The sequence below is a fragment of the Strigops habroptila genome, chromosome 12 (assembly GCF_004027225.2).
Source record: "Strigops habroptila isolate Jane chromosome 12, bStrHab1.2.pri, whole genome shotgun sequence".
Classification (NCBI taxonomy): Eukaryota; Metazoa; Chordata; class Aves; order Psittaciformes; family Psittacidae; genus Strigops; species Strigops habroptila.
Genome location: NC_044288.2, coordinates 25,490,036 through 25,513,950, shown reverse-complemented (window position 1 = coordinate 25,513,950; position 23,915 = coordinate 25,490,036). Strand labels below are relative to the sequence as shown.

At 37.5% G+C, this 23,915-nt stretch overlaps 1 protein-coding gene across 22 annotated transcripts in view; it reads left to right on the top strand.

Annotated features, from left to right (window-relative positions):
• Positions 1–23,915, top strand: part of TENM2 (teneurin transmembrane protein 2) — a 689,309-nt gene that overhangs the window by 358,381 nt on the left and 307,013 nt on the right. For 16 of the 22 annotated variants that reach the window (XM_030503751.1, XM_030503752.1, XM_030503763.1 and 13 more), the window contains one exon: positions 21,925–22,008. The exons of the other annotated variants lie outside the window; for them this stretch is intronic. In XM_030503751.1, the coding sequence (XP_030359611.1) occupies positions 21,925–22,008 (84 nt within the window). The remainder of the gene's footprint in view (positions 1–21,924; positions 22,009–23,915) is intronic. 22 annotated transcript variants of the gene reach the window in all.

The window sequence follows — 23,915 nt, the reverse complement described above, 5'->3', positions numbered from 1 at the left end:
AATTAATACATAAGTTGTCAAAATTGAAAATTAGAGTTCATAACATAAGGATGAATGTATCATTGTTCTCTTATGGCAGCTGGCTTGATTTGATGCATATAAAATTAAAAGAAAAATAAGGTTTTGGACATTCTTCGCACACGTGAAATACTGTGCTATCCACAGAGCTTTTCTTTGTCCTCACTGAAAACTCTCTGTGTCATAAGGATAACTTTAATGGAAAGAAAATTGTATTTTTTAATTTTTTATCCAAGTACAAAACATGCAAATTTAATCCCCTGGTGATTAAAACCCTTAAACATGCGCCTATCTTCATGTGTGAGTATTCCCATTCTCTGGCATGAGGCTTCTTCTGAAACCTTTGGCAAGGCCATATGAGCAAAGATTTTTTTCCCATTAATTAAATAGTACTCATGACTCCATTGAAGTGAACATGCATACAATATCCTTGAATTTATGTCCTTATTGCTCCTATTTTTCAAATTTAAAGTATTAAAACACAGGCAAAGTGGTCTCCAGCCTTTAGAGTAAAGCACAGATATGATTGCTTCATTTGTATTTTTCCATCCAAGTAGATAATTCTGAAGACACGTAATACAATGCAAAAGAGGAGAAGTTAAAAATAAAAAAATAAAAAATCACACTTGTTGTGTGGTGCCAGCTATGCAGTAATAGTTTCAAGGCCATATTTTACAGATGTCTACTTACTGGTTTTTAAAGCTTACAGTTTGTAATAAGCTTTGCATGCAGCTTCAGTGAGGTGTTGCATGGTTCAGTTACCTGTCACACTGTACTTATTACAAGTTGAAAGTTTTAATCTTTCTTTACTTTTTTTTGTAAGGGTACTGGCACTGTATCCTTTAAAAATGTTCTCAGCAGTGCTCAGGTATTTGATGATTCCAGTTAGGCTTTGAAACAGTGTTTTCGTATGTACTGAATAAGCCTAAATTGTCACCAGGTCTTATAAAAAGAATGTTAGTATTTATTCCATTAAAAAATCTTCCAGGACATTTACAAGGGAAATTTAAATCACCTTTACTGGGTTTGGCAGCATGGTTAGGTTTTTTGGTTTTGCTTTTGTTTTTTAGATCTGTTCCCTATGAAAGTGTTTACATTAAACTCTTACTCTGGGTTTTAAAGTCTGCCAGTTGTTGGTAATTACATCAATCCATATGCAAGCTTGTAAATCCAGTCCCTACACTAGCATTCTTCTGCACTACATAACACACTCTGAATGTGATAGTCATGTTTATAATGATTAATAAGGGTTCTGAAATATCAGTGGCAAAAGCAGACTTTTGAATAGATTAAACCAATATTTTATCATACGCATTCATGCAGCTCCTTAAGCCATACTGTGGAATTTTCTCTTCATGGCCTATTGTTCTTTCTTACATGGTGTAAAGTTTTTCCCCAGCCATGCCAACAACAGTGCATGAGGCCATAAATATTTTCCATATTGTTTTGATTAGTACATGGAAGTAGACAATCTTTAAAGGTCCCTTCCAACCCAAACCATTCTAAGGCTAGTTATAGAATAGTTAGGGTTGGAAAGGACCTTAAGATCACCTAGTTCCAACCCCCTGCCATGGGCAAGGACACCTCACACTAGACCATATTGCTGTCTGGAAAGAGGTTCTTTCAGTTGTCAGTCCTTATCTCATTTCTGTTAGCGAAACATGAAAGACCATCAGGAAACTGCAGGAAAAGGAAAAGGGCTTCAGTCTCTTAAGACTGGCTTACTCCCTTATTTTTTGGTGTCAGCATTCAGAAATACTTATGCTCCTAGCAAGGATCAACTGGATGAAAGAAGAGCACTACTTTTTATTTTAATCCCAGATTATAACATCCTAAATGGGGTACAATTCACAGAGGTACGGGAATGACAAGAGAATTGTATAGACTTCTGTGAATCTTGTTACTTTTTCATGACTATGACGGATGTCCAGTGGGGAAGTAACTTGTCATGCCTACCGGATTTTAGAATCACTGTGTCTTTTGGAAGAGCTCAAATGTCATTGTAAGGAAATAAACAGGAAGATGTACTACAGAGAAGCAATATCGAATGAAAATTGGCTAAGAGGATATAAATGTAATTAGTGAAACACATTTTCATGACTAGTAAAATTAGCACCCATTTATACGTGTTATACACTTGAACCCTTGTTGACACCTGAGGCTGGGAAAATATATCTGCTAATCAAAACATGTAATTATATCCTATGAAGCTGAAGTAACGTACTGAATCCTTGCTCTTCGTGGTGTTAATGATTTGGGAAACTCATTTACCTGATCACCTCAGTTTGTCCTTTCTTGCTGTATTTCTGTTCCCAAAATAGTAAGGTCAGGGACATGCTAAAGCAATTAAACATTAGATCTATGGAAGAGTGAACATTGCATAGATTGTTAGATAGTATTGATATCATTAAAGAAGGTTCTCTTAACAGTGGGGGGAAAAAAACTCTGGTTGTAAAATAAGCAAAGCAAGAAAAATTGGTAACTTGCTGGAGAAGTAAAATTCCTACAGACCTTTAGTGTAGTTGGGGAGCTGGTAACTTGTAATTTCCTATTGTCATGACCTTAAGCAGCTGTCTTCACAATCCGTATCTACATTTAATTGAAGATGATGATGGTCTGATATGAAAAACATAAAGGGGGAAAAAGTACAAATGGTTGGTTGTGTGGGGGTTTGGACCTGTACAGAATTACTGAGGAAAAATTGGATATAAAAAATACTTACTAAGTTTAATGATATGTTAACAGAGTAATTTCTTTTGTTTTACAGACGAATTGTAAAGTAGCATTGTGGAGATGTGAGAGAGAGAATCATAGAATAGTAAGGGTTGGAAAGGACCTTAAGATCATCTAGTTCCAACCCCCGTGCCATGGGCAGGGACACCTTGCCCTAAACCATGTGGTCCAAGGCTCTGCCCAACCTGGCCTTGAACACTGCCAGGGATGGAGCATCCACAACCTCCCTGGGGAATCCATTCCAGTGCTTCACCACCCTCACTGTAAAGAACTTCTTCCTTATATCTAATCTAAACTTCCCCTGTTGAAGTTTGAAGCCATTACCCCTTGTCCTACCACTACAGTCCCTAAGGAAGAGTCCCTCCCCAGAATCCTTATAGGCCCCCTTCAGATACTGGAAGGCTGCTCTGAGGTCTCCACACAGCTTCTCTTCTCCAGGCTGAACAGCCCCAACTCTCTCAGCCTGTCTTCATACGGGAGGTGCTCCAGCCCTCTTATCATCCTCGTGGCCCTCCTCTGGACTTGCTCCAACAGCTCCATGTCCTTTTTATGTTGAGGACATCAGAACTGTACACAGTACTCCAAGTGAGGTCTCACAAGAGCAGAGTAGAGGGGCAGGATCACCTCCTTTGACCTGCTGGTCACGCTTCTTTGATGCAGCCCAGGATACGGTTGGGTTTCTGGGCTGCAAGCGCACACTGAAGCCGGCTCATGTTAAGCTTCTCGTCAACCAACACCCCGAAGTCCTTCTCAGCAGGGCTGCTCTGAATCTCTTCTCCACCCAACCTGTAGCAGTGCCTGGGATTGCCCCGACCCAGGTGTAGGACCTTACACTTGGCTTGGTTAAACTTCATAAGGTTGGCATCGGCCCACCTCACAAGCGTGTCAAGGTCCCTCTGGATGGCATCCCTTCCCTCCAGCGTATCAACCGAACCACACAGCTTGGTGTCGTCGGCAAACTTGCTGAGGGCGCACTCAATCCCACTGTCCATGTTGCCGACAAAGATGTTGAACAGGACCGGTCCCAACACCGATCCCTGAGGGACACCACTCGTTACAGGTTTCCAACTGGACATCGAGCCATTTACCACAACTCTTTGCGTGCGGCCATCGAGCCAGTTTTTTATCCACCGAGTGGCCCATCTATCAAATTGATGTCTCTCCAATTTAGAGACAAGGATGTCATGCGGGACAGTGTCGAACGCTTGGCACAAGGCCAGGTAGATGACGCCAACTGCTCTGCCCCTGTCCATCAGTTCCGTGGCTCCGTCATAGAAGGCCACCAAATTGGTCAGGCAGGAGGATGAATAATGTAGAAAACCAATTTGCTTAGTCTGCAAATAGTAAAGTGTGTCACTGTCAGTGAAATGTACGCTGCCATAGCTATTGGTACAGTTCTCTTACATCTTTTGATTTGTGTGTGTAGTTAGCACAAATTAGAATTTGGGGTGGGGGGGACGATGGAGGGTTATAGATATAGTTGATGATTAAAATGAAAACCAGAAATTAACCAATTCACAGTAACACTAAAATCTTTATCTCCAGTTCTTGCAATTCAACAGAATCTTCAGGCTAGTCAAATTATAAAGGTGATTTTAAAAAGGAGAAATGCTTCTGCTGTGGGACAGATGTTATCCATCTTGATTATGCAGCTCTGGCAGGTACATCTGAATGACCAGTCCTGAGTATTCTTTTTAACCACCCTGGCTTTATATATCCAGCAGTCTTAGATGAACTGAACAAAAAGAAAACAAGGAGAGTTAATAACAACGCTACTTTACCATTCCTCACTTGCATCATTTTTAGACTGACTTTCAATGAGAACATGTTCTTTCATTTTCTGAAAGCCAAGGTAGTAAAAATTTAAAACTGAATAAACATAGTGTACATACTGTTTATTAACCACAAGGTCCTGTGAAGAACCTTGTAGCATAAAAATGCATTAACTAGTACAGATACATTAACATATTTAGTTTTAAGGTGATTCTTCGCTGGAAATGAGCAGAAAATTTACTACTTCTAATATTTGAAGGTAGATTAATTCAGTATCTCACAGTTCATTTGATGTAATCTTCCTTTTTACCCTACTTTCATGTGAGACTTCAGGAATATTTATGTATTGTATTTACTATATGCAATGTAGTTGCTGTCCTAGATTTTCCTCGTAGATCCATTAATCTCATTTTTAGGTGAAGACTTGGGGAGCATCAAAGATTGTCTAGGAAAATCCACAAATTAAGTTTTAAAAATTATATTAAAAAACTTCCTGTGCATTCCTTCAAATAAAATTGGACAGTCTAAATAAATAGAACTGACACAATAATATATAATACAGCATTGAATCCCTATGTATACATGAATAGTCTATCACATGAATGTTCTGTTACTTACTACAATTGCAGTAGATAAATAATAGTAAGTGTTCTCTCAGTATATGCTCTCTAGGATGGGATGTATGGCAAATCCTGTGTGTAAGTTGTCAAAATTACTCAAAAAGGCAGTCTGTTACTTCAATATCAAGGTTCCACTTCTCCATTTAAAGAGGCATTAGGTATGATTTTTGGGTATGAATTTTAAATTTTGTGGCCATTTGTATGTTTCTTATCTCAAAGCACTGATGTGTTACGGAGTCTGAACACCTGTGCAATGAGTGGGCTTTCTTGAACGTTCAGAATGCAGGAGAAAAGCAACAGGGATTTGGTGAAATTAGTGGAAGTGGCTCTCTAGAATTTTCTGACGCAGTGGATGGAGATGTAGGCTCATTCGCAGGCTTCAGCTTCTCTCCCTTGTGCATCATTGCCTGGGTTGAGCATCTCATACCTCAACACAGCCAAGGGTTGTTCATGCTTAGCGACATTTAAATGTAACATTTTTTCCTTGCTGTGTCAATTTACATTACCCAGTCATGCAAGGACATTTTTTTTTTTTTTTTTAGCAAGGTTGTTTTTATGCTCTATTCTGCAGATTAAAAGAACGACGTGTCCAAAGCATAGGTTTAATCCACATGATTCTGTCCCTCACTTGTGCTTCATGAAGCGGTTTTGCAACTAACGCAAAACTCACAGATTTAGTACGGAGTGGTCGATACTTTTGGATACTGGCCAGAGGAAGGCCATTCTGTCTTGAGTTCACGCCTTCCAGTTAGGTACACCAGATCTCCCTGTGAACACAGCTCTTGAGTGCTTATTTCTCTCTGCTGGCTGTAGAGAATAGGGAGTTTGGCTTCACTGTCAAGAATTTAGGCATGGGCTAAGTGTCTAAGCTAGGTAAACAAAATCCTACCCATAATTATTTTTAATGCATGCTGGAGATGTTGGCCAGTAAATAACAGCTTGAAAGGGTTTTGTCAGTGTTGGCTTGAGAAAGGAAAGGTCATAAAGATAAACTTTGATGTATTTGTTTTTCAAAAGGCTGCTTTCAGCTGTCACATTGCTTGCACCTTTCAGAAGTAATATGTTCCACCTTGTAGCTGTACCTTTTGTGAAGTACTATTATTATAGGGTGTGATTTTCCTAATGGTCTCGATGTACCAGATTATCTAGGGTCTGTCATTACTGAAAAATAGGATTTGATATGCGTGAAATAGTTGCAAATGCTTGTGATGAAATAATAAGACTGAGTAATTCTAAGAAAGGCAAGACAAAAAAGGCCTTTCAGTTGTTAAAGACTAGTTGAAATGTCTCTGTGCCATTGTTTGTTTCAGCAAGGAATGTATGCGTTGTATGATGATATGCTACTTTGTACAATTCCCATGTACAGAGGTGAATTAGAACATTTGCAACTTGCTCTATAAAGCAGAGGTTCTGCTTTGTAATAATCGCCAAACTCTGTTCGCTCCCTACTTCAGGAGAGTGCTGGTTTTACAACTGTAAGTTTCTCTGTGTTGGACCATGGTCAGCAGCTGCATAGACTTTATGAATGAAAAACATTGCATAGACTAAAGGTTTGGTTTTAAAATCCTATTTTCTAATATGTGCCTTTACTCCCAGATGATTGAATACCTTTATTGCATCATACAGTAGCCCAACTCATTGTACAGTTCATGGGCCATGGTTGACTGGTGAAATATTTGCCATCCCAGTTTAATGACTGCTCAGTCCCTAGCTAGCCGCCTCAGAGGGATTGTGGTAAAAGACATTTGGAGGATTGCTGCTGGGCTGAGGACCAGTCTGTCTGCTGCTGAGAAAACAAGTTTCTAATGACCGATTCGCTCACTTGAATTGTCTTCTCTTGCCTGTGTTCTTCTGTGTCCATGTAGCATTCTACGAAGTCTGGAATACACTTCTGTTACCTTTCTCTTGTCTTTCCTTGCAAAACTGAGCAGGATTCAGTGCTTAAGTAACATCTCTCTTTGGAAGAGTCCTGTTACTGCATCTCTGCATTCTGCTTTCTTGACAATTATATAAAGATTTCTGTCATACTGTGCACATAAATCCCTTGTTCTTTTTAGTGCACCATATCTAGAAAATACATTTTAGTATGCCTGCTTCTGAGGGGAAAGACTGTGTCATCTTCTCTTATTTGGGAGATATTACATACACTGAAAGTGGAAAACTATTTTTTAAAGCAACTATATTTTCTTAAGCAACTTCTTTTTTTAAGACGAGAGGAAATGTGTCCAATGACGGGTACGAAAAAGAAATTCTGAAAAAAAAAATATGGGCATGTGGAAGTTCTTATTTTATGTTGTTAAATTTATCTCTTGGCATATTTTTACATTAGCCAGTGAACTAGAAGTTCCATGTAGTATTTTATACATAAATCATGCTTTCCATCCTAATATGCTGTTTGGATCCACTGAACATTGGTGATGTGTTCAGTATTTGTGCCCAGCACAAGAAGAAGGTTAGAAGCTCGAGTGCTGTGCCAGGAGTGTCAAGGAGAGGAAACATGGACAACCTCCTCCCGTGCCACATTCTGAATGGAGCCTTCCTGTTTGAATGGTATCTAATCCTTTATCTGGTAAGGATGTGTGAGGTGTTAAATTTATTTGCCCTGGAGGAAAAAAGGGCTCAGGTGCACTTATTACAATCTGAATGTATTTCTTCAGGACAGTCCTCTCTGATTCTTAGTCCTTGAAGCTTTTGAGTTGGTTTGTTGTTTTTTTTTCCTAAAGCTAACAGAATTTTAGCCAATTACGTTGCATGTGTTTTCTCACCTACTTAGTTGTCTTTTCAGGTATGCTGACTCTTACTTCACCTTTCCCTGTAGGTTTTTTAGTTTACTACTCCTTTATATGCCAGCATGGACTGTGCAAGGAGCAGGTAGAAGCTACTTACATAGTTTCTATTTCAGCAGTTTTTCACCAGGACAACTAGCTATGAACATGAGGTACAGTTTTGGATGAACACCTAAATTAATTTGGTGTATATAGAGTGAGAAAGGAGAACAAGGAACAGAATCTGATTTTGAAGGATTGACTGAACTTTGTGTCAGTCACTTTGGTGGCTAAAGAATTAAACTGTTGCACTCGAAAACAAACAAACAAACAAAACCCTGTGTTTTACATTCATTCCTAGAAACAGAGTTGGAAGGGACTCGCTGGCTCATCTCCACAAACTAACTTGCATGCATGTGCTGTGCTGTGTGCTGTTTCTAATATTCCTTACTTCTGGAGTAGGATTTGAAACTTCAAGTAAAGCGCTTAAATTGCTTATGCAGTGGACAAAAGTCAGGTGAATGAAAAGTTTTGAGGGTCACTGTACTGAGCAAGAACTTGCTCAAGAACTAAAAAAAACCTGGGACTTGGGTTTCTGTGTGATCTTGTTTTTCACTCATCCTCCATCTAAGAGTGCTATCCGTTAGATATTTCCCTGACCTATTCTTGGAAGCATTCAGTTACACTGGCTCTACAAATTTCTTGGCAACATGTTTCATTTGTTAATAACCTCCTGGTTAAGAGCATTCAGTGTCAATGTCTTGCTAAAATTTGTCATTATTTCTCCTACTGTTAATGTGAATGTGGAGTAATTGATCACTAATACAACTTTTTTTCTAACCTACAGCTGGCTTGTCCAGACTAAGCAACTCTTTTGCAAGTCTCATTTTATAAGCACTTTAATGTTCAAGTCATTTTCTTCTGTACCTTCTGAATTATCTTCATCATTAAACTTCAAATTTCATACACATTCTTCACCCAAAACCTTCTTACTTTTGGTGTGTTATGTGCAAACTTCTACTAATACATCCAACAGTACTTTCCTTGCAGTGTTACTCTGTGGTCAGTTTGTGATTTTACCTTTACACCTTCATCTCTTCCTGCTGTAGATGTCAGGCTAATCACTTCCCTTTACATAGCTAAACATTAGATCTCTTCTGCCTCACCCTCTAATCTAGACTTTGTTTTAACTTAGTTTTATCTTGCTTATCTCAGACCATTTATTCCATTTGTAATATAATAAAGCAAAGATGTAAATCCTGGTTTTATTCTATGGAGTATTATAAATGTTATAATAGAGTATTGTTGAAAGAGAGAAGGGCTATAGCTTGGAGGTATCACAAAATGCTTTTCTTGTTCTTTCATTCCTTTTAGGTATCCAGAATGGCAACTCTAGGACACACAATACTGAGTTAGATATAGAACATATCATGGTTGCTTTAATGAGTTTCACACTGATATCAAGGTCTCAGTGAGTCATGAGGGTAAAAGGGGAAATCTTTTCATTTTAGTTGACTAGCCGAATTTACATGGAAGCAGCAGAGTCACACGATCACTGGGATGACTTCTTGACAGTCACATTTTTTGTTCCTGTTGGCATAGCTTTACTTCTGCATTAGTTTCAAATACTTGGACTTCATCTGTCTGTTCAGTACCTACTCATGCTACTGGAGAGGCAAAAGTTCTTTTGCTGGAACACTGCACCTTACTACTTTCTCCCTACACTGCCTTGTACACCAGAGATCTAATTGGCTTTCTTTTTCCTTATCCTCCTAGGCAGATTAGCAACCATTTACCACTAGCTTTAGCAGATTTAGCTGTCCTTTGGTTTGAGGATGAACAGGGATATCAAGTCAGAGTACCATTGTGTGCACTCAGTTTTCTTACTTACAAATGTAAGTGGAACAGCACTTCCTCTAAGGGAATGGTTTGAGTCTTAAATAAATAGATTCATAAGAATGGTTAGTTTTATAGAAATAGGTTCTCTGGTTTGGGTGAGCTATGCCTTATGCAAAATTTCAGTGACAAAAAAAAAAGCAACACAAAACCCACACAAACACCCCCATGAAGACCTCTTCTGGCTTATTCAGCTTAGTTTTTGTTTACACCCTGCTTCCCCTGAGCCCTCAAAGCTGTTGCAGCAGATCGCAGAATTGAACTAGCATTCTGGTCACATTTTTTAACTTATTTCCTCTGCCACCCAAGCTCCAGCTCATACAGGTATCCTAAAAATAGGAATTTGAGGCACAGAGATGAATTTTTTCTATGCTCTCAGAAAGCTATTTGACTGTAGTTGTATTTCTGTGCTCCTTGAGCTACAGTAAGAAATCCAGCAGCGCTGTTTGTCCAACATTGTTAACTTTTGAAGTATTGTTATCAGAAATATAACTGCACATTTATTTAATCTATTTTAGGTCTCTGTTTGTAATCTTTCCAATCTTGTCCCTTACCAGTAGCTACCTGGGAATAGATTTTCTTCTGGGTTAATGAAGTCTAATTGTGTTTCTCCTGATAACTTACCAACTTTGCCTCTTCCTATACATTGTTCTGATATGGACACTGATAAGATAATGAATTTGGAGCACATCCACAATCATATTTTCTAAATAAGTATGTCAGACAAAGACTGTTAGAACAATGAAAAGAAGAAAGAGATAATTTTGGCTTAGTATTGAAAACAAGACGTGTTGAAAATAGAGCTGTGAATCTGTAAAAACTAATATAAAAAAAATGACCTAAGGATTTTTATCTGTAACATGTCAGAGATGATAAAGGCAATACTGAGTTTGTGCAAAAACTGATGAATGGGAACCATATAGAGCAGACAGTACCCTCAGTGACAGAGAAAGAGACAGTTCCATGAAATAATCAGTACATGAATTCAAGTCCTTCTGCCTCTAGCAGACATTTAGCAGCTTATTCTAGTGGAAAACCACTTTTGTACACACGTACACAAAATAAGGTTGCTGCTAAGCTAATGAAAGAGAGAAAAGTACTTAGAAACATCTGGTTCTTCTCCGAAAAGCTGACAAAGATAAAACTTGTTATTTACATGTTCTTGATATTTTTGGTTGTGCTTTTATTTCAATGTCCTTAATGTCCTACACATCCTGCAACTCAGTGTAACTGAAAGGCTAAGTTTCTGTGGTACTGACGAGGGTTGGTCCTGTTCGATTACTCTTTCAGTAAGGTCAGCCACCATCATTTTGCCTTCAGACATTTACAGTTGTGGGAATAACCTGTTATTTTATGAACTCTGAACATTGTCTGCATTATATTCACAGAAACCCACATTCTTAATGCAGTTAATGTGATACAACAAAGTGCACCATTTAGTAGGGGGAGCAGATTCCTTTTGAAATAACAAAAAGCCCCTGCTCACCAGTTACAATATTTTTATCCAAGCCAGTTGAGGATATAAGGTAGAAATAAAACTTAAATTCTCTCATTTGCTTTATGGTTTCCTTTATCTGGGACCTTAAGAATCGTAATACAAAAATAGCTGCACTAAGAGGGCATTAGGGAGTGTTGCTGGATGAAACAGTCCTTTGTGTACTTATGATTTCAGTTTGGTATCTCACAAAAACAATCTACAGTGTTATGCAGCAACATCAGGCCAGCTATTCCCAAGATGCTTATTGATGTGTTTGCATGCTGTGATCCATCTCTGACTTCCTCCTGCACACTTCCTCTCGCCGCTAGCTTTGTTTCTAACCTTCTCTTCTGTTAGGGTTGGCAATGAGACTTTTTGTTAAGGGAGTTTGATGTCTCCTGTTCATATCCTAATGATTTTTCTCTCAGTTTTGAGACTACTCTGGCCCATTTATTGCTTTTGTTCCTGTTTATGTGGCATGAACAATGATGGACACTTAAAAGATGGACTTCCTTTTTAATAAAGACTGAAACTTTCTTCATTCTGTTCCTTTTAAAGCAGAAGGATTTGATGTAGATTAACACTGGATCTGCTTTTCAAACTCCCTTCTTCATCCCACAATAAACAATATATAGGATCAAATGCACTCATTTAGATTACCTGAAATATTTGGAGCTAACCTGTCTGTGTACTATCTTATGCTAATGACATTTCCATAATAACAACTGTGGGGGGGGTGGACATCAGATTTATCAGATTTTTCCCAGTCATGATTTGTCATGATAGGTAAACATTCTTTTAGGTAATACACTGAATATCACAATTAATGCTAAAAGGCAAGTTTGGCATACTCCAAGTTTTAGCCTTTGTGAAATACCACGTACAGCATTTATACAGAGTAAGATGCCATGAAGTTCTTTATTGACAGGATTTGTAATAAAATACTTCAGTATGCACTGGTCTTTTAGTATATATAAAAAGAGTGATGTAGACTGTCATAATTCTGAGCGTGTGTAGTAGAGGCCAGAATTTTGTCTGGAATGTTTGGGGAGGGGATTTTGTGACTCTGTGCAATAGCACTGTCTTCTTCTATGGTTTAGATGGCTTTTATCTAGCCACTAGAGGCTATTTCAGGATGAATTGACAACCTGCACTGTATCTTTTTACTCAATCATTTCTATGTGCAGAGTGCCAGTAGTATTTTCAGAATAGTACTTATGGTAAGGAAAAAGTAGGCATAAATGGGCTGCTGAGAATTTATTGGTACTCCTAGTTCTGTTGATCAGGAGCCTTGCCAATACAGTGACTCAACTGCCTGTTTAGTGAACAGGTAGAGCCTTTTCTAGACAGAGTATTTCTCCTCCTCAGAGATAAAAATAAGAGTTGGTGACTTAAGGATAGAATGAACAGGAGCTAAGACAGCTTGTCATTGCTGAATCTTGTCCTGACAGCTGCCTTGGCAGAATGCATTTGATAAACTGTGATTGACAAAATACTTGAAAACTGCAGCTTAAAATTGAATTTGTGGAGCATGCGAAAGTAGACAGGATAAAGAAGAGTCTTATGAGCACACAGAGCTGTCACCATGCGCATAACTCTTAAATTTGAGAAGAAGAGAGCTTTAGGGAAACCTAGACTGTCCTAATGTAATTATCAAGATCATTACTGTAATTGAGCCTTCATTTGAAGCTAGGTCATTATGCAATATTTTGTGCTTGTTTGTTATGCAAAATCTAATGATATAACTTCATTCAGTAGTAGAGAAGGGCAAAACCAAAAAGTCAGCTTTGCACTGAACATACATAAAGTTTGAAGTTTTATGGTCAATTTTAATAATTAAAAAAAAAAAACCAAAACCCAAACAAAAGTGGACATCATTTCAGTGACTTTACAGGTCTGGTTTGAAAACAATTGAAAGTTTCCATTTATTGCAAATTAGGGTCAGAATTCTCTAAAAGGGAAACCTTTTTAATGCATCTTCCATAGGATTAAGGGCACCCAGAGGGCTTTTTTCTTAGGTGGGTTTTCTATTTCAAATCAATCTCTTTGATTGTCTACATAAAATGTTATGTTCTGTCCCACAAGATTATGGGAATGAAGTACACCACTTCTCCGTAAATACTGGGATGATTTTCAAAGTATTTCAATATAAATATAATTGCAAATCCGAGCTATATAGAACACAGCTAGTATTGCCAAGTGCAGAATGCTGTGGCAGTATAATACAGTATAATACAGAGAGCACAGTAGTCTCCTTCCCTTTGTTGATTGTAGTCATTAGACTGCACTAGCAGTTGATGCATTTGTTGGTGTTCGTTCTATTTCACATTTGCATTTCAATTCCTGTGAAGGAAAGATAAAATAGAGGTAAACAAATGACACTTATTTGCTCTTTAGTTAAGCTCCTATTAGACTTATGACTTTAAGAGAGAGAGAACATTGAGGAAAAATGCCTAGGTATTCTTTACAGAGCATCATATGTCCATTCAGTCTCCAGCAGATTTCAAAAGGACATATCCCTGAGGTTTTAATGAAAATATAAATCAACAGGGAATAACTAAAAATACACTTAAAATGAAGAAGAAACTAGGTCGCTCACCACATGACTCAATATTTGTAGCTTAGATAGAATATAGTACAGTGTTTTTCACATCATAAATATCCTCCTGGTACATGTAGGAAGTATTGTCTATGTCTATTTACTCTAAAATGTTATCCCTTTTGAGTCATTGTGTCTAATGCTCTCTATCTAACAGTGCACAGCATGAACTTGTAATATGTTTATGTGTGTCTGTCTTGTCCAGGCAATTCTTCTGGCTTTTCTATAAACTGCTTGGTTTGTGGAAACTGGGCAGTTGCTAGATTCCACCTATCGGGAAACAGATGAATAGAATTATTACTAGCCTATGTGGTATGCAAAGAGAAGCAGCTACTATGATGTGTAAGGTAAATGTACAGTACATGAGAGCTGAATGTGTGGGTTTTTTTCATGCCTCTTTCTGCACTTTGCTCTTCCATTCATAGGACAAACTTAATTTTAGTGTTTAGGGTTTTTTTGTTTTGAATGAGCTGGGGAAACAGATCTGTACTGAGGTGCTAATTTTCTGTATGGCAACTGTTACCCAGGGTGGTGGAGACAACGGCAGTGAAAAATTCCCTGAAGAATCTTACAATGCTGAATGGGTGGGAGAGAAAACAGCAGGGAAAATTGGTAATTGTTGAGGAAATACGATGAACCCTGGATTGTCTGTTATTATTCAGGAAAGTTACATTAGTGCTAGAGTGGACAATCCTGTGACTGGATATTGCAATAATGCAAGCCCCTTCATACAGAAACAAAAAACCTAGCTGAAAGTTTCTATAAAGGACAAAACACAAAATACTATCCCTGCCATTCTGTAAAGGTGTGCAGTGTCCATACCTTGAACAATATGTTGAGTTCTCATTCTTCCATTTAAAGAATTCTGTAGTAGAACTACAAAAGGTAAGAGCCAGTGAGATGGGTTACCCAAAGTAACAAGACATAGCTTCCTTGTGAAGAGTGACTTAATATTATTTAGTGTAAAAAGAAAAAAACCCACCCAAAAACAGCAACTAGTGACATGATTTGAGTCTGCACAGTAGTGATAACATAGAAAATGTGAATGATTGTTCATTGCTTTTTCCCCATAGAGGAAATATACAACATCAAATTAGTAAATGGCAGATCCAAAATGAACAAAAATCTACTTCATAGAATCATAGAATCCCAGATTGGTTTGGGTTGGAAGGGGCCTTAAAGCTCATCCAGTTCCAACCCCCTGCCACGGGCAGGGACACCTTCCACTAGAGCAGGTTGCTCCAAGCCCCTATGTCCAACCTGGCCTTGAACACTGCCAGGGATGGGGCAGCCAGAGCTTCTCTGGGCACCCTGTGCCAGTGCCTCAGCACCCTCACAGGGGAGAGCTTCTCCCTGAGGGCTCATCTCAATCTAGCCTCTCTCAGTTTAAAGCCGTTACCCCTTGTCATATCACTACTTCATGCAACATTCAGGGAAGTTGTTGGACTTCTTGTCCCTGGACTTTGTAAATACTAACACTTTACACTGGCTCAAAGCCAGACTTGAGAAATTAATGGAAGAAAAATCCAACCAGGCCCGTTGAATAAAAATTTTAGGAAATCTGAGAGAAAAACTGGAGTTTAAGAGGCTATTCTGAAGGATTCCCTTCATATGTTTACTGTAGTTTTATACTTTTCCTTAGGCTACAAATGTGATAAAAGATCTGACTTGCTACAGGTTATAGTTACCTTCTTTGTCAAAGCAGACTGAGAATGGTTTTGTTTTGAAGCTATAGGTGATCTCATTATAGAGGCTGAAGAGAGAGTTGGTAAAATTTGAGATTGAAATCTTGTCCTTTGTAATTTTTTGCCCAACAAATAACACAGTAAGACAGTAAGTTTGTCTGCTTGTCTTCTTGTGAATTGTGTGTCAGTTCTTAGTTCTTCAAAACTGTTTACATGCACAGATGACAGATTAGGTTTTACCAGTTAAATTACTTGAAAACTGTAATTTTGTTTTGGAGGTTTTTTTCCCCACTAATAGAACTTGCCAGAGAAAGAGATCAGTCAGTGAAAGTAGGTCTAAAGGTGGTTGAGGCTCATCCATTACTTAACTTGCCGTAACAATTTAAAAACAAAGAATAATTCTTAACACTGAAGAGCTTAACTGTATAATGAAGAAGTCAAATGCTGAAGTTATTACTTTAAGAGCTTCATTGTTTTGTTTTGTAAGGCATTATTGTTGCTAGAACATTGATTTTGGCCGTTGATCTCCCTAGGAACACAACTGCATGTATTTCTTTTAGTGTTTCTTTGTATTTTTAGGGGCTTGCTTTATCTTAAGTGAGCAATGAACTACAGTGTTAGAAGCATGCAGGACATTGTAGGGCCTATGAATATTCAGGTCATTGGAAAAATGCACAGTATGTAAGCAAGACTAACATGATAGATATTTGGTCCTTCGTACCTTTTTTGTCCATATGTCTTAGCTTTACACTGTTCTTTTGACAGATGAAATCTTCTTTTGGTTGTTTCCTGGTTTTGTTTGTTTTGGAGAAGGGGCAGGGTGACAACACCCAACATGTGGTTACAAGAATTTAGTGCTATTAGAATTGCATGCTTGTATTGGAAAACCTTCTTTCCATTGTTTTATGAATCCCTTTATGTTTATTTCATGGCTGTCACAGTGCTCCATTCTACTGACATTTGATAAATTAAAACAAGTGCAATCTTATCAAGAGCAGCTAACTTTGGTTTATTCCCTTGCTCACAAAAGAAGCAGCAAAGTAGTATGGGGAGATAATTTTTAATGTAGCATTTTGGTTAGCTTATTCTTTCTCTCCACCCCCAAGCTGAAGAAGTACAGGATATCAATATGTATCTCACAGTAAAGAGAAGAATTCTTTTTAGGGAATTCTTTTTAGAATTTAAATTCTTTTTAGCCTTCTCTATGCAGTTTCTACTTACAACGTTCTGTGTGCTGCTAAAAGTGACAAAGAACAGCAGTGGATACTTTAATCAAAGTGTTGATTAGTTGTTGTAAATTGCATATAGGCCCCTCTAAATTTCATCTTTGTGCTTGACCATTTTTGTTTATAACTTGGTTAATGTGAATTTTGTCACCGTGTTTCTATAAGGATACAGGATTTAGTGATTTTTAATCTTTCTTTCCAAATAGCTAGGGTTGAAAAAGGTACACTTTCAGCAGGAACTGTTTAGTTTGTACTACAGCAATTTAAATTCTCCCACTAACTTAGTAAGTCAGATACTGGCCTTTCCAGGAGTTAAGTTTTTGATCAAAACCGTAGAGGCTGAACTAATGAAGTGTTATTTGGGAGAAAGACTTGAATGGAAGAGGTATTAAAGAAAAAGCAAGAAATCTTAGAGTATCTGTAGTTGCCACTTGAAATTGAAGCTTTTCTTAGTTTATAAGAAGTTATTCCCATTAGAACTGTCTTACAGTTTTATAAAATTATGGGGATATTGACCCATAGCTGAATCACTGACCTGTACTGAAATACTACAAGCATGAAGTAATAGTTTTTACATTGACCCTTACTTTAAAAAACAAAGCAGAACAGAACTAAAAAGAAACAGTGTGGAAAAGAGCAAAAATGTTATGAAGTTTCACTTAGAGTTTTTCTTTTTGTACAAGTCAATGACCATGTTGAATTAAGAGGCAATTATGAATACTTTAGATGTAAGAGCTTGACTGTTCGGGGGCGTTTGAGAAGATTCATCCAAATTGCCAGTGATTTAGTGGCACGATCTTAAAGTGGTGTTGTGAAATTGATGAAAATTCCTATACAGACATTCGTTGGACTTAAGAGGGCTTATATTTAATTCTTTTTGGAAATAAGACACATAGAAACCATATAATTTGACTTATATAAATCCATTTGAAATTTAATTTCATTTCACTGTAAGTTCCTAAGTGTAGACAGAGTTCTACACAAAGAAATAAACATATCTATGCACTCTGCTAAGTGCTGATGTGAGTTACACATGCCCCTGTGATTGCTACGGTACTAGTACATCCTAATGTTTTAATTAGTCCAGAGGAAATGAAGATGCAAAATGAAGGTATTTGTCATTTGAAGTCCTGTACTGTTGTCTCTGATGTAGCTAATTGCTTAGTTGATTCTGTATAAAAGACATGGATGATGTGCTTGGAAAATCCAGCTCCTGGTGCAGTAGATCTGTTGCTGGTCATGTTTGGTAATATTTAGGATGTCATAAATAGCAATGTGATTAAAAAATTCCTCTGCCTCCCATTTTGTAACATTACCTCTGGTTGACTGTGGAGAGGGAAAATGGTGTATTTCCTGTTGAGTTCACTGAACTATAATATTCTTTGAAACCTACTTGAACTAAGAGCATTTTCCTTTGTGGTGTTTGTCATTCTTGCATGAGTATTCGGTGTGTGAATGCATTAAATGTGTACTTTCAAAAATAAAATGTCTTGTGGATGTTTTGTATTGGAGAGTGCTTCTGCTGGAGAGCTGCTTGTATACAGTTCAGGTAAAGCTTTTTCAGTTTAATTGGCTTAGTGAATGTGCTTCAGAGAAGAGAAAAATGAATACAACTTTTGTAAAAGATCGAACAAAACATTGGTTATAAAATGTGCAATGGAACATAATGGAGTAAAGCAGCAGAGTAATTCTCTCAAGACAATATAGGAGAAGAAAAATTGTGTAGTCCTGTTATTGCAGAACAGTTCATATTCCCGTATTTGCCTGCATTATTTTATTACTGACTTTTTTCTAATTTCTTCGTTATTTGCAAACAGGTTGAGAGTACCATGTTTATTATGTCTGTCCAGTATTCCTGGTCCAAAATGTTAGGGTAGAATGTGATGAAAAGGCAAAACCAAGAAAGTTTATTTGAGTAAAATGTAGAGCTTTGACCTACCCAGTCCTGAGAGTGGTGTGTTAGTTGTTACGGGGTTTGTCCTATTTCTCAAGAAACATAATCAGTAATAAATGATCAGTAATAAACATTGAGCAAGTAACAATGAAAATGTACTAAGGTACTAATAGAGGAGCAGCTCCTGCTCACTGAAAGTGTTCAATAGAGAGGAAGTTAGACACAGTTGGGACAAGCCTCAGCCACTTGGGTGTGATAGAAATGGAGCAAGAGTTCGTTACTGGGTGTTTTTGTGTGAATATTGGGAGGGAGGGGAAGCAGCTGGAGAAATTAAGGGTATTTATTTGTAAGACTTTTTTTAATGCTTCTGAAGTGCTACTTTATAAAAAATAAACCATCCTTTTATTATTACTAGTAAAGTTGGGGTTTGCCACTTGATAAGTAGAAGAGGGAAAATGAGAACAGAGCTTAGGAGAATATTTATGCTCTAGTCATATTTAAAGTTCCATAATTATTTTCTGGATGAACATTGATGGAGAGGCATAATTATGGGTGGAGGAAGCAAGCCTTATAAGATGCAAAAAGTTTTCATACTGTAAAAAAACCCCAAACCAAAGTATAAACAATGTCCTTTCATCTTAAAGGGTTAAGCATATACTGTCTGCTAGCCAAGCTTTTAGCTATGCCTACTGGGAAATGCTAAACAGTGAAATTCCAGAATACGTGACAAAATTAGGTTGAAAATTCATGGTGCAGAGTTGGAAACATCCATTCAGACAGGACTGTGAAGGGAAAGAAAACAACTGGGGATTGAGGGGCGTGGGAGAAAGAAGAGATAGGAGTGATACTTGCTCCTGGAAAGGTAACAGTTATGAAGCATTCTTAGGCCAGCTTGAAAGAGGAACCATAAATTAAGAACAACACAATATTTGGTGAGCAGCCTCTTTGCTATGAGATAAATGTGCCCTCTGGGGGCCAAAATGCTTTGTGGTGGGACACTGAGGACTGGGACCTCTAACAGTGGGGTGTGCAGAGGTGCCTCCTGATTGCTGGTTACATGGCATAGTGATAGGGAATGAAAATGAGGAAACTAGTTATAACCTTGCCTTGTCGGACAGCAAGAAGGTGTTATGTAGGTCTCATCAGAGTGCCAGGCCTCATGGGAGACTGTTGGGCTATGAGGGAAATTAGATAAATGTTAAAACATAATGGAATAGCAGAAGCAGAGTGTCAGTCTCTGAAGAGGCAGCTGTGAGGAAAGGAGAAGAAAATGAGTTTGCTGAATAATGCGCAGAAGACAAACAGCTAGTCTGAACATCGTGTGCCTCACGGGAGAGCGGCTTAGGATTTGCAGTATTTGTTTTCTCCATTTTCAAAATCTGCTGCTAGTATTTATACTATTATTTAAAATTAGCTGTATCAGCATTGATTTTTGAAGTTAAACTGGGGCTTGACACAGCAAGCTGGAAACTGCTACTCATTCATCTTTGAACATAATATCCTGAAAGCAGATTTCTTTCTTTCTGTTGGTTACTATAGGAGCAAATGGACCTGTGGACATTGTGGGGTTGTGATTTAGAGGAATGTGTAAGAGGCAAGCGTAGTAAATACACACATGATTTACTTTTTCCAGATGTAATGTGTGGTATCTGATAAGGACTAAAATTAACTTAATGATCTAAAGATTTACTTACAAAAGGTTTTTTCCTAATTTTTGGCAAGGCCAAAGATTGTAGGTCATAGTCTATTCTTTACTGTCAGATAATTGCAAAATCCATTACTATCCCTTGGAGATGTTTTTTTATGAAAACGCTGTACTAAATCTGAAAAAAAGCCTAATAAGTAGATTAGTTAGAACAATAATCCTCATGAGGATGTTTGATTCTGAGTGTAGCTGCTAGAGATAACCCTAAATGCAATTAGGTTTAACTCCCTGTGAGTGTCAAAGGAAGGTAATACCCATGGAGACTTCCCTTCAGATGACACTGTTCTTAAAGTGTCTCAACATTTAAATTATTCTTTCCTTTGGTCATTAGTAACAAACTTTAATTGTTGGAGAAACAGAGTTTGGAAACTTAGATTTTAGCTATTAGGTTTAGATGTTTCACATCAAAAAGAGGGATGGCTCAGCTTCCTTGCGGGAACAGTTTGTTGTCCTCATCTATACCCTTTGTAATTGCAAGGATCAAATATCCCAAGGTGGACACAGTCAAGTAAAAAGAGAAAATGGCAGATTCAATAACACACACAAGCTTAAAGCTTAATGTGATAAAATGTCAATAGATGAACTGTTGGTGGACTGATTCTGATTTTTCCTCTTGAAAGAGAAATTAAAGCAAAACTTCTACTAAAAGCAAAACACAAAAATAGAGACAGTAAAGATTTCAAACATTTGCATGTTATAGGGTGTGATACAACAAAAACTATCAAATTGCAAACTGCTAAAACTGTTTCATTCAATTGTAAGTGCCACAGAAGAATGACACTGTATTGAAGAATTAGGTCCCATTTTCACGTAAAAAAGGACAAGATTAAAAAAAAACCCCTTAGTGAAATTTGTCTTCCTAAAGCTGGAGAGTTTTTACAAGACAAAAAAGAAAAAAATGGCATTCTTGCAACAGTGCAGTTTCACTGGTTTGTGTTAGTTGAGATGCAGCAGTCTGAGCCTGATTATGTTGATGGTCAGTGTAAAAGTCATCGTGCTGCTGCAATAAACGTGTAAGAATCTATATATTACAGCTGAAAGTGTCCATCTTCCAAATGTATTTGAAGAGTCTGTTTTAGATGGTAAAAATTATCTTTTAGAAGAGTGTAATGATACCTACTCGGCTATGGGACTAATAGATAATACACTCAAAATAAGTTACTATGATCTTAAATACCTACTGCTCAGCCTGTGTAGAACTTCAGGTTAAATTCTAACGCACATATTATAGCCAGTTTTTTATGTACTCTGTCCTTTTTGTGGTTAATGATACTGACAGTGGGTATATGTACCTCCTGCAAAGCAGGATTTCATCAGTACTACTGCTGCTCAATATGCCTTTTTGTATGCCATTGATAACAACATAAAAGTATTCTCGTTCTCTAGATAATAATAACATTTTTTTTATTATTCAGGAATGTTTTGGGTGGGAGGAGGTGAAACATTCTATTGGCTGTATGTCACCAAAGGTGAACAGAATGGAAAAAGAGGAAAAGAGCCATCTCTAAACTGTATTTGTTTTATTTCATTTAGATTTTCACACACACCTTTCTGAGAAATTGAAAGACAGACAGACAAGCTGGCAGCAGCTGGCTGAGACAAAGAACTCTCTAATACGTAAGGTTTTTATCTTGCTTAAACTGTGTTCCTTGTAGATCCTAGTTTAGAATTTGTGGGGTTTGCAAAAATTAATCTAGTTCTGTTTATGTTCTGCTTATTATGTATTGGGGGATTTTGTTTGTGTGTTTCCTCCTGGGTATTTATATTCTGTTGAATAAACCTGATCTCTCTTTCCTGCTTACTTCTATTGCATTGTTGAGTGTTACCTTCCTGATTTGACTGAACTGAGGGTGGGGCTTTTGGTTTTTGTTGGGAGTGTTCACTGGGTGGTAAAGGAGCTGATGGTGCTTCACAGAATGAAGCTCATTACATGAAGAGAGCTAAGACGTGAGGGGTGCCAGGTCTGGGTACACACAGGCATAACGGTAAAACTGTGGTACCTGTATCTAGCAGTATTTTCACCAAAGCAATTGCGTGTTTTATCCCATGTGATGCATGTGATAGATGTTTCTTTAGCGATTCTTACATCTGACTTTCCAGTGAAAGATTTAGTGGTAACTGTTCATCTGTAGTCTAGATTTTAGTTTTTTGCTCTGTTTCAGATTCAGCCAGTGACGCTTGGTGTGACACGAAAGGTTTGTTTCTTAGGGGCTGTGCAAAACAATCAGGGGGTGGTGGTGGTGTTTGCTTTTTCTGTTTTGTAGGGAATCACCTAATTTATTTTTATTACTCCCCTTTCCCTACCTTCACCCACTATACCTTTTGTTTCCCTGAGAGCAAAATGCCTTTGGGAGGATGAGGATGCTTGGAAAAAAACTGGCAATATACTTTTTAGAAAAAGAAAAAAGCAAGCTGTAGTAATATAAATGCAGTGGCATCTTAAGGCATTTTAGTGACGTCTTCCTCCTCATGTGTCTTGAATTCAAAACGTGGTTTTCATTCATCAGATATGTACACTTGTACTAACTGTATCAGTATGTGCCCTTACCAGTTTATCAGGGGCTATTTATTGTAAAGTCTTTTGTCCTCAACACTACAATTTTCGCCTTGTATTTGACAAGATGAGATGAAAGATATATTCTTTTATTTCATTATTTTCTTCCATTGCAACAATGACCTGGTACATACATGAAAGATATCTTTCCATTTGGGCTTCTCATTTAAGCACTTAAGCAAATGGTTTGCAAAATTATTTCTAACCAGGAATAATATTCTGATTGTTTAATATTTAAATGAAACATAAACCAAGGTTTTCTCGTCATCCCCAATTTGATTTTCTGTTTTACTTCTTCCCATAATTGCTTGATTATTGCTAAAAAATAGTGAATGGCATTATGCTTTGAAAATCAGTGTCTGAGCAAATACTGGGGCAATTTCTTGCATCAAATTCTGGAAAGTACTGAAATCTGTGGCCATCTGATAGTTAATGCAGCCCAAGAATGCTTAGTGTGTTTTCAAACTGAAGGTAAGGGCCGTTTTATGTATTTCCATGCTTCTTAAAAGAATGCGAGCCAGAGCATTTACTAGAGAAATTATATTTCAAACAAATCAAGTTTGATTTATATATTGCTTTTAACTTTTGGTATTGTATCGTTCAGGGCTCTAGAAATAAAGACAAACATGAGAATGTATTGATGACTGTATAGAAACTCAAAAATACTTGATGGCAGTATTAATTTTCACCTCTGACTTGACAGTAACGTGTATTTAAGAAAATTGAAGTGTGACAGCATTAGAAAAACTTAGTACTTTTTGTGACTTTAATGAGTCTTATTACTTGGACATACGAAATCTGATATTAATGGTAAAGTAGTTCATTGCATGCTCTAAATGTGGTAAGAAAGGTGCAGTGAGTTTATAGATCCAGGTGTGCTGACTGGCGTCGATGTCAGCCAAATCAATTATGGTGGTAGTTCAAGGGAATTGACCAAAACCAAGCTTTAACTGTGTTCCTTTTAAAAAGT